This window comes from Gobius niger, assembly GCF_951799975.1.
Source record: "Gobius niger genome assembly, contig: SCAFFOLD_158, whole genome shotgun sequence".
NCBI classification, from domain to species: Eukaryota; Metazoa; Chordata; class Actinopteri; order Gobiiformes; family Gobiidae; genus Gobius; species Gobius niger.
Genome location: NW_027639195.1, coordinates 2501 through 17500, shown reverse-complemented (window position 1 = coordinate 17500; position 15000 = coordinate 2501). Strand labels below are relative to the sequence as shown.

Sequence of the window (15000 nt, the reverse complement as noted above, 5' to 3'; positions counted from 1 at the left end):
GCAGCACCCCCTGGTGGATAGTTTGTGAACTGCAGGCAATATCAACCCCTTAACTCCCACCTGAACCGAGCACATTTTCTCCAGCTTTACCCCAATCCAAAAGCTTCTGGAAAAAAGGTGTGAAAATAGCAACAAAACTGAGACGAAAACAAGGATGAAAATGTGAAAAAAGTGAGAAAACATTGACGAAAAATGACAAAAATGGACAAAAAAGTGAGAAAAAATTTAATAAAAATTGCAAAAAAATGGACGAAAAAGTGATGAGAATTTGCCAAAAAAAATTGAATAATTTGAAGAAAAAGTGACAAAAAATTCACGAAAATTTGACAAAAATGAGACGACTGCCCAACAAAAAAAGTGATGAAAAAAATCTGCCGTGAGGAAAAACCAAAGCTCGACCAAAGCTGCGAAAAGACTTGACTTGGGACTTGGGACTTGCTGTTTGTGACTCGAGACTTGACTTGGACTTGAGGCCAGTGACTCTCAGTGACTCGCTGTGACTTTATAGTTTTTATTTATTTGAGTGAAACTGTTGAAAGATCAGGATTCATTTGGTAAAAGCGGCGCATCTTTGTTTACATTATGGTGATTATCCACACGCGTGTTCGGTTTCCCCACACAGGCGTCTGATCAATACAGCGCGAAAGGCAGGAGGAAATATGACATGTGTCTTTGGATTAAAAGTTTTCTAAAGACAGTGAAGAGGAGGAGATTTACGGACAGGAAAACGTTTGAAACACTGGGCTGGACCTACAGCGCAGACGGAGCCTCCAGAACCACCATGTAAGAGCTGATTAATAACAGGAATCTCGGGGCTTTTCCATGTTTTAATTCGTTCACACAAAGTTACAGCATTTAGAGGTTATTTTACACATCCGCACAGCCCAGTGACAGCGGGACTGAAGGGAATCTACTGTGAGCAGGGGTGAATCCGAGTATACAGGGGCTGGGGCAGTACAGGGGAACCACTGACAGAAAAACCGCTAGAAACTAAGAAAAATACAAAATATTATTTTATATTTATGTTTCAGACTGCAGGAGAAGCAGCTCATGTTTAAAAGACTCTGTTTCATATTTTTTTAGTCGCCCCCCCCCCCCCCCCCCCCGGGCCCCCTTCCTTAAAATGCTGTCCCAGTGATTTTGTACATAGACTGTTTATTTAAAACAGGGGTGTCCAAAGCCAAATGTGGCCCTCAGACCAATTTTTGGTGGCCCTCGGGCTGCTTGCTGAATCGGTTCACATCATCAGAGATGGTCCTTTTTATTTAATATGTAATAATTCTACACAATTCTAACCTAACAACTCGCATGTTATTGTGAGACAGAGCTGCGTTAAGGTTTTAAGCATAAATAAAGGCATGAGGCACAATTTAAACCTCTGCTACTCGAAGGTTTTGTGGAACTAACCACCGACCCATGGCCCTTTTACCCCGTGTACGCTCCAATATGTGGCCCCCCCATGAAAAACGACACCCCTGATTTAAAATACATATAGTTTGAATTTTGTGGCGTTTAAATATTAATTAAACTTTAAATCCAAATCCATGAGATTTTAAAAAGTTTGATTTTAGCCTAAATTTTTAAAATCGCTGTATCTTGAGAAAACACTTGTTATTTTCAAGATTAAACACATTTTGAAAAGTCGACACGCTGGTGTTTGTGACTTGAGGCGACTTTCCGGCTAAAGCAAGACTTGACTTGACTTGACTTGACTTGACTTGACCCCATGACCGACTGACTTGGACTTACTCGGGACTTGGACCTTCACGACTTGGACTTGACTCGAGACTTGCCTTTAGTGACTCCCTCCCTCCTCTGGTAAACGGGGGGGGGAGTGAGGAGGAGACGTCCATTATCTCTGAACGGGACCCACTGATCTCTGTTATTTAGATCTACGGCCTTTAAAGAGCAACTAAACGGGTGTGGCAGAGCCTTCCCCCGCCCACAAACTAAAGTCAAAAAGTGCTGAGAAAGGGGTGGTCTCGGGGGCTTTGGGGGAGGCGAGGGGGGTGAGTGTGTGGGCGGGGTCTGCTCTGTTGACAGTCTCAGACCACGCCCCTCGATCTGACAGGACGGACAGACGGCTGTTACACCACTGTGCGCAAGGTTTATTTTTTCCTAGGATAGTTGGTGCACTCTCATGGCTTGATGTAGCAACTATCCTACGAAAAAAATAAGAAAGATGGCCGCCGGTAGATACTCGCTCGCCGTCTGTGACTGTGAACAGAGAGAGAGCATCGCACAGTCGCTTTTCTAAGGGATTTATTCCTCTGCACCACCTCAGCCTGAGCATCGCAGCGGCGCCATCTACTGGTTTGACTCATGAGCTCAATATGAAACCTCCACAATCTCAAACTATAAGTTAGCATCGTAGCTAAGGCTAAATAATACTAAATGGTAAATGGTAAATGGTCTCAACTTATAAAGCGCTTTTCCACCTACATTAGGCACTCAAAGCGCTTTACAGCAAGGATCCACTCACCCATTCATACTCTCATTAGACACATATTGACTGGGACATGTAGCTAACTCTATTCAACAACCATTTAGACCGTTTATCAGCAAAAACAAAGTGGATTTGGTGTTTAGTTACTCTTTAAGGAACACAATCTAACACAATTTGTCCTTATTTTTTCCACAATTTCTCCCAGTTTTCCTCACATGACTCTATTCTTCACACATGTTGACATTGGAAACGTAAACCTGCAGATCTTCAAACCTGTTTCTGTAGATCTCGTTTAAACTGACATGGATGTGTTTTTAATGGGCCCGAGCCGAGGCGCGCGTGGAGCTGCGCCTCAGCCTGTTTCCCCCACACTCGTCGCGCTGACAGGCTGAGCTCGGAGCGTGTTTTCTGGGGCAGGTCTGACGAGCGCTCCCCTGTCAGCCGCCCCCCCTCGCATCCTCCTCCCCCCCCGGCGGACTCAGGGATTACTCTCGACGTGACGCCTGAGCGAGAGCGAGTTTCCCTCCGGCTCACGCCTTCCACACGCAGCGGCTTCCCAGGTTCAGGAGGATGAGGAGGGTGTTCCACTTTATTAAGCAGATCATCATTTACAAGCAATAAGGGAAAGAAAAAGGATCTTTCTGCTGAGGAAAAGTGTGAAACAGTTGAATGTCTTGGTCTCGGTGTGAAAACCTTCGATATTTCATGAAAGATGAAGCGTAATCATCAAACTGATAAGAGATTTGTGGATGATTCAGACACACTCGGGGCTTCACCAACTCTCCCTCCCCCAGGTGGTTACGTGTGGGCGGGGCTTCACTAACTCTCCCCCAGGTGGTTACGTGTGGGCGGGGCTTCACTAACTCTCCCTCAGGTGGTCACGTATGGGCGGGGCTTCACTAACTCTCCCTCTCTCCCTCAGGTGGTTCCTTGTGGGCGGGGCTTCTCTAACTCTCCCTCCCCATGTGGGCGGGGCTTCTCTAACTCTCCCTCCCTCCCCAGGTGGTTGCGTGTGTGTGGGCGGGGCTTCACTAACTCTCCCCCCCTCCCTCCCTCAGGTGGTTACGTGTGTGTGGGCGGGGCTTCTCTAACTCTCCCCCCCTCCCTCCCCCAGGTGGGCACGTACGGGCGGGGCTTCACTAACTCTCCCTCAGGTGGTTACGTGTGGGCGGGGCTTCACTAACTCTCCCTCCCTCCCCCAGGTGGGCACGTGTGTGTGGGCGGGGCTTCACTAACTCTCCCTCCCTCCCTCCCCATGTGGGCGGGGCTTCTCTAACTCTCCCCCCCTCCCTCCCCATGTGGGCGGGGCTTCTCTAACTCTCCCCCCCTCCCTCAGGTGGTTTCGTGTGGGCGGGGCTTCACTAACTCTCCCTCCCTCCCTCCCCATGTGGGCGGGGCTTCTCTAACTCTCCCCCCTCCCTCCCCCAGGTGGGCACGTACGGGCGGGGCATCCTGCAGGTGCGGTACCCGGTGTGGCCCCGGTACGGCGCCTTCCTGGAGCACGTGACGGACGACCGGCACCTGACGGTGGCCACGCTGGAGGAGCACCCGTTCGTGATGGTGGAGCCGGTGGACCCGGGCACGGGCACCTGCGTGAGGAACACGGTGCCCTGCAGGAGGCAGCACAACCGCACAGAGAGGTACAACCGCACGCACAGGTACTGAGGATTATGATCTGTCTCACCCGTGACCTCTGACCCCTGACCCCTGAATCACTGCACTGGGTTAGCGCTGTCAGCGGGAGCGGCCAAAAAAAACTTTATCAAATTTACTTACAAAACACTTTCCCCACTTTCTACATAATGTCTTTTTTTTATTTTATTTTTTACATTTGGCCCCACATTTTCCACCATTACTTTTCTTCTTTATCCTTTACACACAGTTTTTTTCCTCATGCTTTCCCCACTTTTTTCCCCAAATTATTTTCTCTTTTTTTCATAATTTTTTTTCCATGACACTTTTCCCCAATTTTTTTCCCATTTCTTGACATTTTTTCCTAATTTCCTCCATTTTCCCACATTACTTTTCCATTTTTTCCTCTTTGCCCCCCAGATTGTTCCATTTTTTCCCCATTTACTCAAAAGTTATTCCACATTTTTGTTTCTTTTTCTCAATTTCCCGCCATTTTCCCTCCACATTTTGTCCCTATTTTCCACTATTTTTTATCTACTTTTTCCACTTCTGCCCCAATTTTCCCATTTTTTCATATTTTCCACCTTTTCCCCCAATAAAAATAAAAAAATAAATAATAATTTCACCCTAATTCTACTTTTTTTCTTCATTTCTTGACATTTTCCCCCATTTTCCACCATTACTTTTCCACTTTTTCCTCTTTGCCCCCCAGATTTTTCCATTTTTCCCTATTTTCCACCGTTACCCACAAAAATGACCCACTTTTTTTGAAAAAAAAAAAAAAAATCAATCCCATTTTCCCCGTTAATTCTTTCAACTTTATTCCTACCTTTTTTTTTATTTCTTGAAAATTTTCCCCCACATTTCTTTTTTTTTTTTTTTCATTTCTTGGTATTTTTTGGGGACATTTTTTCCCCCCATTACGTTTCCACTTTTTACACTTTTGTTTGTTTTTCTTTTTCTCAATTTCCCGCCATTTTCCCTCCACATTTTATCCCTATTTTCCACTATTGTTTTCCTACTTTTTCCACTTCTGCCACAATTTTCCCATTTTTTATATTTACCACCTTTTCCCCCAATAAAAAAAAATAAATAAATAATAATTTCACCCTAATTCTACTTTTTTTCTTCATTTCTTGACATTTCCCCCCATTTTCACCCATTACTTTTCCACTTTTTCCTCTTTGCCCCCCAGATTTTTCAATTTTTTCCCCATTTACTCAAAAGTTATTCCACATTTTTGTTTCTTTTTCTCAATTTCCCGCCATTTTACATTTTATCCCTATTTTTTCAGACTTTTCCACTTCAGCCCCAATTTTCCCGTTTTTCCACAAAAATGTTTTTTTTTTCTCCATTTTTCCCCCAATTTTTTTAATTAAATAAAATAATAAATCCCATTTTCCGCCCTGATCCTTTCCACTGTTTTCCTACCTTTTTCTTGACTTCTTGACATTTTTTCCCCACATTTTTTTTTTTCCATTTCTTGACTTTTGGGGGGAATTTTTTCCCCCATTACTTTTCACTTTTTCCATATTTTTTTTCTCAATTTCCCGCCATTTTCCCTCCACATTGTGTCCCTATTTTTTTCCTACTTTTTCCACTTCAGCCCCATTTTTCCCTATTTTCCACCTTTACTCACAAAAATTCCTTTCCACTTTTTTCCCCAATTTTAAAAAATATAAATAAATAATAAATCCCATTTTCCCCCCTAATTCTTTCCACTGATTTCCTACCTTTTAAAAAAAAAAAAATCTTGACATTTTTTGGGGACATTTTTTCCCCATTACTTTTCCACTTTTCCACTTTTTCCTTTTTTGTTTTGTTTTTCTTTTTTTCAATTTCCCGCCATTTTCCCTCAACATCTATTTTCCACTATTTTTTCTGCCCCAATTTTTCCTATTTTCCACCTTTTCCCCCAATAAATATTTTTTTTTTCATTCCAATTCTTCCACTTTTTTTCTTCATTTCTTGACATTTTCCTCCTATTTTCCAGGTTTTTTATTTTTTGTTTTTTCCCTCAGTTTCCGCCCCAGGTTTTTGTCATTTTCCCTTATTTCTTGACATTGTAAATTTGCATATCTCCCAAACAGTAAATTGTCTCTGATCTCGACCTCTGGATATTGAATAATAATAATAATAATAATGATCTGTATTTAGCAGCATGAGTGTTGTTTGAAACACTTGTTGATTGGTTGACAGCCCTAATCCATGTGACGCCCACAGCCCGTCCTTTTCCTCAGCCCTGAAATGTTTAACCGTTCAGTCCGATCCTCGCCGCCGCTGCCGCCGGTGGCGCCGCAGACTCGGGACTGTGTTTTGTAAATGAACAAGGTCAGACTCCGGAACAGCGACCTCTAGAGGACAGACCTCTCCCAGACTGAAGGACGAGGATCTGATTCTGATTTAAGACGATTACGGTCTGCGCTCGTGTCTGGACCAAATGCTAATCTCACAATATTGACTTTGGACAATGACACGTTTAAGGCGAGACGCAGCCGAAAGAGAAACAGAAAACAATCACATTTAGAAACTCGCTCTGCGTCACCTCAGTCTTACAGATGTAGCTGAGCGGAGCCTCACGGAGCCTCACGGAGCCTCACGGAGCCTCACGGAGCCTCATGGAGCCGCTAAAGTGCAGATGTGGTTAAAGCTTAGTCCAGGGGTGCCCAAAGTGGGGCCCGAAACAATTGTGTTGGCCCGCCAGAGAGTGACCTACTTTTGCGTGTGGTTAATACCAACTCTCTCCCATTCGTCTCAATGGTAAATGTGGATGCAGTACACTTTTTGACCACCAGCGTCAAATTGGGGGCGCTGTTTCACACCTTTCACAAAGTTAAGGAAACACTGTTGTGGTGTCTTGGTGTTTATCACTTACAGAGTTTTGTAGCATCAACTTTCACAGTTTTCCAATTTTTTATTGCATAAGTTGTTACGTCAACATCAGTATATGTTAAAAAGTGACTCATAAAAGAATTTAGCTGAACTGACACTTTCAAAATAATCTAATGTGGCATTTTCTTTGAGTGAACGGATGAGGTAAAGTTACTGTAGGTGCTGTAGATGCAGGTGTTTGTTTTTTTTTGGCACCAAATTGCTACAAATGTTGGTTTTGTTTTACTAAAATTAGGCTTTTGCCAGAGTTACCATTTGTTTTAATATAGCATGTTATTTGCATAGATTGAATCAAATGCAAATGTGGGCTATCGAAAACATTAAACTTTATAATTTGCAGTTATTTGTGTTTTTCGTGCTTGACGTCGCCGCGTTTGGCCCGAGACTCAGAAACACTTTTTCATTTCGGCCTCGGAGACAAAATGTTTGGGCCCCCCTGGCTTAGTCTCTGTGTATACACGCCTTTCAGTCATGTGACTTTTCTTATTATGGCGGCCATTTTGAATACCGCAGTAGAATTATGCAGTACTACAACATGTAACAGTATCTCTACTCAGGTTATTAAACAGTAAAACACGGCCCCAGAGACGCACGTTTATGTGAAGAATCCACTGAGATGTTAGCATGCTACCGGTTAGCATTTAGCTTCAGCAGCTCAGCTCTGACGTCTCCGAGAGAAAGACATCTGGCCTTGGCTACAACATGTGACAGAGGTCAGAGGTCAGAGGTCAGAGCTGTCACTGTAGTATTTCCTCAGTGTCATACATGTGTTTATCGTGTTGACAGTTGCTAACCGGTAGCATGCTAACGTCTTGAGCAGCTTAAACACTGACTCAGACTGAGACTCTGTCGACAGGACAAACTGTAAAAATCCTAGAGAAAGGTTTTCTGTTTCCTCTTTGATGTGTTCATTTGGTCTTCAGAGTGAAGCAGATCTTTAGTGCTTATTTCACATAAACGTGTTTTAACTGTTTTCTTCAAGAGCAATGATTACAAGAACATAAAAATGTCAGTCACATGTCAGATACTGGTACATGTTGTAGTACTGCATACTTCTACTTCAGTATTCAAAATGGCCTCTGTAACTGATGTCATTGGAAACACATGTATATTCCTCCCGTCTTTAGCCGCTGCTGTCGCCCACACAGGAAGTGACCATATTAGGATTATTTATTTATTTATGGTTTATTTGCTCGGGACAGTGCAAGTTAATGAACAAGCCACACCGGATTGTAGCCTTAGGCTAATTTCCATCCGTCGTCCCCCATGTGCACTCTCAAACACACTCTCATACATCCTGGCCTATTGTACATGTTTTTAGTGGTAGTAAGTAGGAGTACCCGGAGGAAACCTACGCAGACACGGGGAGAACATGCAAACTCCACACAGAAAGGCCCCGTCCTTGGTGGGAATCGAACCCGGACCTTCTAGCTGTGAAGCACAAGCACTAACCGCTGTGCCACCATGCTGCCCACAGCCTTTCCTGCTACACGTGGATACCGAACATGTCAGTATTTGTGAATGAATGAGCGTGGGAAAGACCAGGGAGACAGACATGGTGGAGGACATTTTACAAACTTTTCCAAACTTCGTCAAACTAGCCCCGCCCTCTCTGAGCTGTAGCCCCGCCCTCTCGGAGCTTAGGCCCCGCCCTCTCGGAGCGGGCGGCGGGCCAGGCGCCGTGGTCGCTCAGGCTGCGTTCTCTGGGCCTGGGCCAAGTACAACATCATTAACCGCGACACAAACGCCGCTAATCCGCCGAGCGTCTGCGACCGCAGATGTGTCCAACATGGCCGCCGCCCCCTGGCCCTGATCCGGCGCCGCCGAGACAGACACGCATTTGCATTTCTAAAAACGACACCATTGTGTTTCTGTTCGACACAATTAACAAAGCGGCGCCGGTTCAGGGACGGCAGGAAACACGAGCGCTGGGTTTGTGCTGTTTGGTTCTTCATAATCACAATAAGAACTCTCAGTAAACGCTTATCTCTATATATATCTCTCTCTCTATATATATATATATCTGTATATATATATTATTTTTTTCTGGATTAATAAAAAAACAAGATGAAAATGTGAAATAGGTTTCGTCAGTATCTACAGGAAAGTGTCAGATGTATTTCTCTGAGTAAACAAGAGGTCGATATATCGGGCCGATATTTGGGTGTTTGACGATGTCGGTTATCGGTTATTATTGGTTTTCGATACCGATACTAAAATATGTGTCACACAGAACCAAAAACAGATGAATAACTTCCCATTATTCTCTTTCCTTCCATTACATTTCAGGTGAGGGTTGTTGGGTGGGGGTAGTTGGTGCTGAGGTGGAGTTGTTGGGGGGGGGTTGTTGGTGCGATGCCCGCTGACCCCTGATCACTGACAGATGCTTCACACTTATATTAGTTTTCTGGTATTCTGGCCCGTGTTCTGGTGTTCCGGCCCGTGTTCCGTCCCGTGTTGTGGTATTCCGGCCCGTGTTCTGGCCCGTGTTCTGGTATACCGGCCCGTGTTCTGGTATACCGGCCAGTGTTCTGGTGTTCTGGCCCGTGTTCTGGTATACCGGCCCGTGTTCTGGTATACCGGTCCGTGTTCTGGTATACCGGCCCGTGTTCTGGTATACCGGCCCGTGTTCTGGTATTCTGGCCCGTGTTCTGGTATACCGGCCCGTGTTCTGGCCCGTGTTCTGGTATACCGGCCCGTGTTCTGGCCCGTGTTCTGGTATACCGGCCAGTGTTCTGGTATTCTGGCCCGTGTTCTGGTGTTCCGGCCCGTGTTCCGTCCCGTGTTGTGGTATTCCGGCCCGTGTTCTGGCCCGTGTTCTGGTATACCGGCCCGTGTTCTGGTATACCGGCCAGTGTTCTGGTGTTCTGGCCCGTGTTCTGGTATACCGGCCCGTGTTCTGGTATACCGGTCCGTGTTCTGGTATACCGGCCCGTGTTCTGGTATACCGGCCCGTGTTCTGGTATTCTGGCCCGTGTTCTGGTATACCGGCCCGTGTTCTGGCCCGTGTTCTGGTATACCGGCCCGTGTTCTGGCCCGTGTTCTGGTATACCGGCCAGTGTTCTGGTATTCTGGCCCGTGTTCTGGTATACCGGCCCGTGTTCTGGCCCGTGTTCTGGTATACCGGCCCGTGTTCCGGCCCGTGTTCCGGCCCGTGTTCTGGTATTCCGGTCCGTGTTCTGGTATTCCGGCCCGTGTTCTGGTATTCCGGCCCGTGTTCTGGCCCGTGTTCTGGCCCGTGTTCTGGTATAGCGGCCCGTGTTCTGGCCCGTGTTCTGGCCCGTGTTCTGGTATTCCGGCCCGTGTTCTGGTATTCCGGCCCGTTTTCTGGCCCGTGTTCTGGTATTCCGGCCCGTGTTCTGGCCCGTGTTCTGGTATACCGGCCCGTGTTCTGGCCCGTGTTCTGGTATTCCGGCCCGTGTTCTGGTATACCGGCCCGTGTTCTGGTATTCCGGCCCGTGTTCTGGTATACCGGCCCGTGTTCTGGTATACCGGCCCGTGTTCTGTTATACCGGCCCGTGTTCTGGTATTCTGGCCCGTGTTCTGGTATTCTGGCCCGTGTTCTGGTATACCGGCCCGTGTTCTGGTATACCGGCCCGTGTTCTGGCCCGTGTTCTGGTATACCGGCCCGTGTTCTGGTATTCCGGCCCGTGTTCTGGTATACCGGCCCGTGTTCTGGTATTCCGGCCCGTGTTCTGGTATACCGGCCCGTGTTCTGGTATACCGGCCCGTGTTCTGTTATACCGGCCCGTGTTCTGGTATTCTGGCCCGTGTTCTGGTATTCTGGCCCGTGTTCTGGTATACCGGCCCGTGTTCTGGTATACCGGCCCGTGTTCTGTTATACCGGCCCGTGTTCTGGTGTTCTGGCCCGTGTTCTGGTATTCCAGCCCGTGTTCTGGCCCGTGTTCTGGTATACCGGCCCGTGTTCTGGTTTTCCGGCCCGTGTTCTGGTATCCCGGCCCGTGTTGTGGTATACCGGCCCGTGTTCCGTCTCTGGAACACTCTGACAGCGGCGTTAATTAGTCCTGCGCTCCCTGAAGGCGCCGCCACCTGTCACTGTCGTCTCCGTCAGACGCTCCTCCAACGCGCCGCTGCAGTGGGACGCACACGGGACGCACACGGGACGCACACGGGACGCACACGGGACGCACACGGGACGCCGGGGGGAACCGGCGCCACCCGGGGACGGGGAGGAGCGGCGCGTGCGGCTGCTTTACGCCGGATTAGCTCCTTTTATAGGAAACAAATCTGTTTTTCTCATTTAAGACGCTGTGAAGTCAGACACACGGAGAAAATCACCAGGCTTCAGTTTATCTTTCTTACGCCGTTTATCCTCCAACATGTCTGTGTGTTTCCCACGCTTATTCATTCACAAATACTCACATGTTTGGTATCCACGTGTAGCAGGAAAGGCTGAGATGACTCTGTAATCCTAATACGGGCATTTCCTGTGTGGGCGACGGCAGCGGCTAAAGACGGGAGACACACAGGGATAAACTTTAGGGCTGTTTCCTCCAATTTAAGGCTTTTATTTTGAAAACAGCAGAAATTTAAGGCTTTTATTTTGGAAACAGCAGAAATTTAAGGCTTTTATTTTGAAAAATGCACCAATTTAAGGCTTTTATTTTGGAAACAGCACAAATTTAAGGCTTTTATTTTGAAAAATGCACCAATTTAAGGCTTTTATTTTGGAAACAGCACAAATTTAAGGCTTTTATTTTGAAAACAGCAGAAATTTAAGGCTTTTATTTTGAAAACAGCACAAATTTAAGGCTTTTATTTTGAAAACACAACAAATTTAAAGCTTTTATTTTGGAAACAGCACAAATTTAAGGCTTTTATTTTGGAAACAGCACAAATTTAAGGCTTTTATTTTGGAAAACGCTTGAATTTAAGGCTTTTATTTTGGAAAAAGCTTGAATTTAAAGCTTTTATTTTGGAAAAAGCTAAAATTTAAGGCTTTTATTTTGAAAAAAGCTCGAATTTAAGGCTTTTATTTTGAAAACAGCAGGAATTTAAGGCTTTTATTTTGGAAACAGCTCAAATTTAAGGCTTTTATTTTGAAAAATGCTCAAATTTAAGGCTTTTATTTTGAAAAAAGCTCGAATTTAAGGCTTTTATTTTGAAAACAGCAGAAATTTAAGGCTTTTATTTTGAAAACAGCACATATCTAAGGCTTTTATTTTGAAAACAGCACAAATTTAAGGCTTTTATTTTGAAAACAGCAGAAATTTAAGGCTTTTATTTTGGAAACAGCAGAAATTTAAGGCTTTTATTTTGGAAAAAGCTCAAATTTAAGGCTTTTATTTTGGAAACACAACAAATTTAAGGCTTTTATTTTGGAAACAGCACAAATTTAAGGCTTTTATTTTGGAAACAGCACAAATTTAAGGCTTTTATTTTGAAAACAGCACAAATTTAAGGCTTTTATTTTTAAAACAGCAGAAATTTAAGGCTTTTATTTTGAAAACAGCTCAAATTTAAGGCTTTTATTTTGGAAACAGCTCAAATTTAAGGCTTTTATTTTGAAAAATGCACCAATTTAAGGCTTTTATTTTGGAAACAGCAGAAATTTAAGGCTTTTATTTTGAAAAATGCACCAATTTAAGGCTTTTATTTTGGAAACAGCAGAAATTTAAGGCTTTTATTTTGGAAACAGCACAAATTTAAGGCTTTTATTTTGAAAAATGCTCAAATTTAAGGCTTTTATTTTTAAAACAGCAGAAATTTAAAGCTTTTATTTTGAAAAATGCACCAATTTAATGCTTTTATTTTGGAAACAGCAGAAATTTAAGGCTTTTATTTTGAAAAATGCACCAATTTAATGCTTTTATTTTGGAAACAGCACAAATTTAAGGCTTTTATTTTGAAAACAGCACAAATTTAAGGCTTTTATTTTTAAAACAGCAGAAATTTAAAGCTTTTATTTTTAAAACAGCAGAAATTTAAGGCTTTTATTTTGAAAACAGCTCAAATTTAAGGCTTTTATTTTGGAAACAGCTCAAATTTAAGGCTTTTATTTTGAAAAATGCACCAATTTAAGGCTTTTATTTTGGAAACAGCAGAAATTTAAGGCTTTTATTTTGAAAAATGCACCAATTTAAGGCTTTTATTTTGGAAACAGCAGAAATTTAAGGCTTTTATTTTGGAAACAGCACAAATTTAAGGCTTTTATTTTGAAAAATGCTCAAATTTAAGGCTTTTATTTTGAAAAAAGCTCGAATTTAAGGCTTTTATTTTGAAAAATGCTCAAATTTAAGGCTTTTATTTTGAAAAAAGCTCGAATTTAAGGCTTTTATTTTGAAAAATGCTCAAATTTAAGGCTTTTATTTTGGAAACAGCACAAATTTAAGGCTTTTATTTTGAAAAATGCTCAAATTTAAGGCTTTTATTTTGAAAAAAGCTCGAATTTAAGGCTTTTATTTTGAAAAATGCTCAAATTTAAGGCTTTTATTTTGAAAAAAGCTCGAATTTAAGGCTTTTATTTTGAAAAATGCTCAAATTTAAGGCTTTTATTTTGAAAAAAGCTCAAATTTAAAGCTTTTATTTTGAAAACAGCAGAAATTTAAGGCTTTTATTTTGAAAACAGCAGAAATTTAAGGCTTTTATTTTGGAAACAGCTCAAATTTAAGGCTTTTATTTTGAAAACAGCTCAAATTTAAGGCTTTTATTTTGGAAACAGCACAAATTTAAGGCTTTTATTTTGAAAAAAGCTCAAATTTAAGGTTTTTATTTTGAAAACAGCTCAAATTTAAGGCTTTTATTTTGAAAACAGTTCAAATTTAAGGTTTTTATTTTGAAAACAGCAGAAATTTAAGGCTTTTGTTTTGAAAACAGCACACATTTAAGGCTTTTATTTTGAAAACAGCACCAATTTAAGGCTTTTATTTTGAAACAGCACAAATGTGTGGGAGACAGCAGTGCCTAATAAGACGGGAGACACACAGGCGCATGTGCAGACAAAGAGACTGGGTTTATACTGGTTTATACTGGTTTTGACCTGGATTTGACCTGGTTTTGACCTGGTTTTGACCTGGTTTGACCTGGATTTGACCTGGTTTATACTGGTTTATACTCGTTTATACTGGTTTTGACCTGGTTTACTCTAACCATAAGGAATAGGTGAACATTAAAGGGTTAATAACATAGATGTAAAATATAGAAACATGGCCATAAATGAGACCAAACCGTCTAAACCAGAATGACCTGAATGAGTCCAAGAGCAGAACGTGTGACATTTCTCTCTCAAATGCAGAGGAGAAACATCAGAACGACTCGAGTAAGTTCAGAAGCTCCTCCTCAGTCCAGAGCTCGGTTCAGGTGGATCCCTGAGCAGGAGGTGCTCGGGCTGTAAATGACACAGTTTGTTTTTCAGATGGTTCTCGTTGTAGACCTCTCCCTGTGCTCCTGCTCCTGCTCCTGCTCCTGCTCCTGCTCCTGCTCCTGCTCCTGCTCCTGCTCCTGCTCCTGCTCCTGCTCCTGCTCCTGCTCCTGCTCCTGCTCCTTCCTGAACTCTGATACTTTACACAGTTGTGCTTCTCGAGCCGCTTCTGACCCACGTTTCCCGTTTCCGACAGCGTGATCGGACACACCGAGTCCTACACCAAACTGTGCTGCAAAGGCTTCTGCATCGACATCCTCAAGAAGCTCTCCAAGAACATCAAGTTCTCCTACGACCTCTACCTGGTCACCAACGGCAAGCACGGCAAGCTGGTCCGAGGCATCTGGAACGGCATGATCGGAGAGGTACTACAAGGACTACTACTACAAGTACTACTACTACTACTACAAGTACTACTGCTACTGCTACTACTACTACTACAAGTACTACTACTACAAGTACTACTACTGCCATAACTACTACTACTGCTGCTACTACTGCTGCTGCTGCTACTACTGCTACTGCTGCTACTACTGCTGCTGCTACTGCTACTACTACTGCTGCTATAACTACTACTGCTACTGCTGCTACTACTGCTACTACTGCTACTGCTACTGCTACTGCTACTGCTACTGCTACTACTACTGCT

General features: G+C 43.6%; 1 protein-coding gene across 1 annotated transcript in view; it reads left to right on the top strand.

The window, feature by feature from the left end:
* The window catches only part of LOC306982781 (glutamate receptor ionotropic, NMDA 2C-like), a gene marked incomplete at both ends in the record, with an annotated part of 41637 nt that extends 26897 nt beyond the window's left edge, over positions 1-14740 (top strand). Inside the window, 2 exons of the mRNA XM_079583235.1 lie at positions 3875-4086; positions 14548-14740. Coding sequence (XP_079439361.1) covers positions 3875-4086; positions 14548-14740 — 405 coding nt within the window. The remainder of the gene's footprint in view (positions 1-3874; positions 4087-14547) is intronic.
* Positions 14741-15000: the final 260 nt, after the last annotated feature.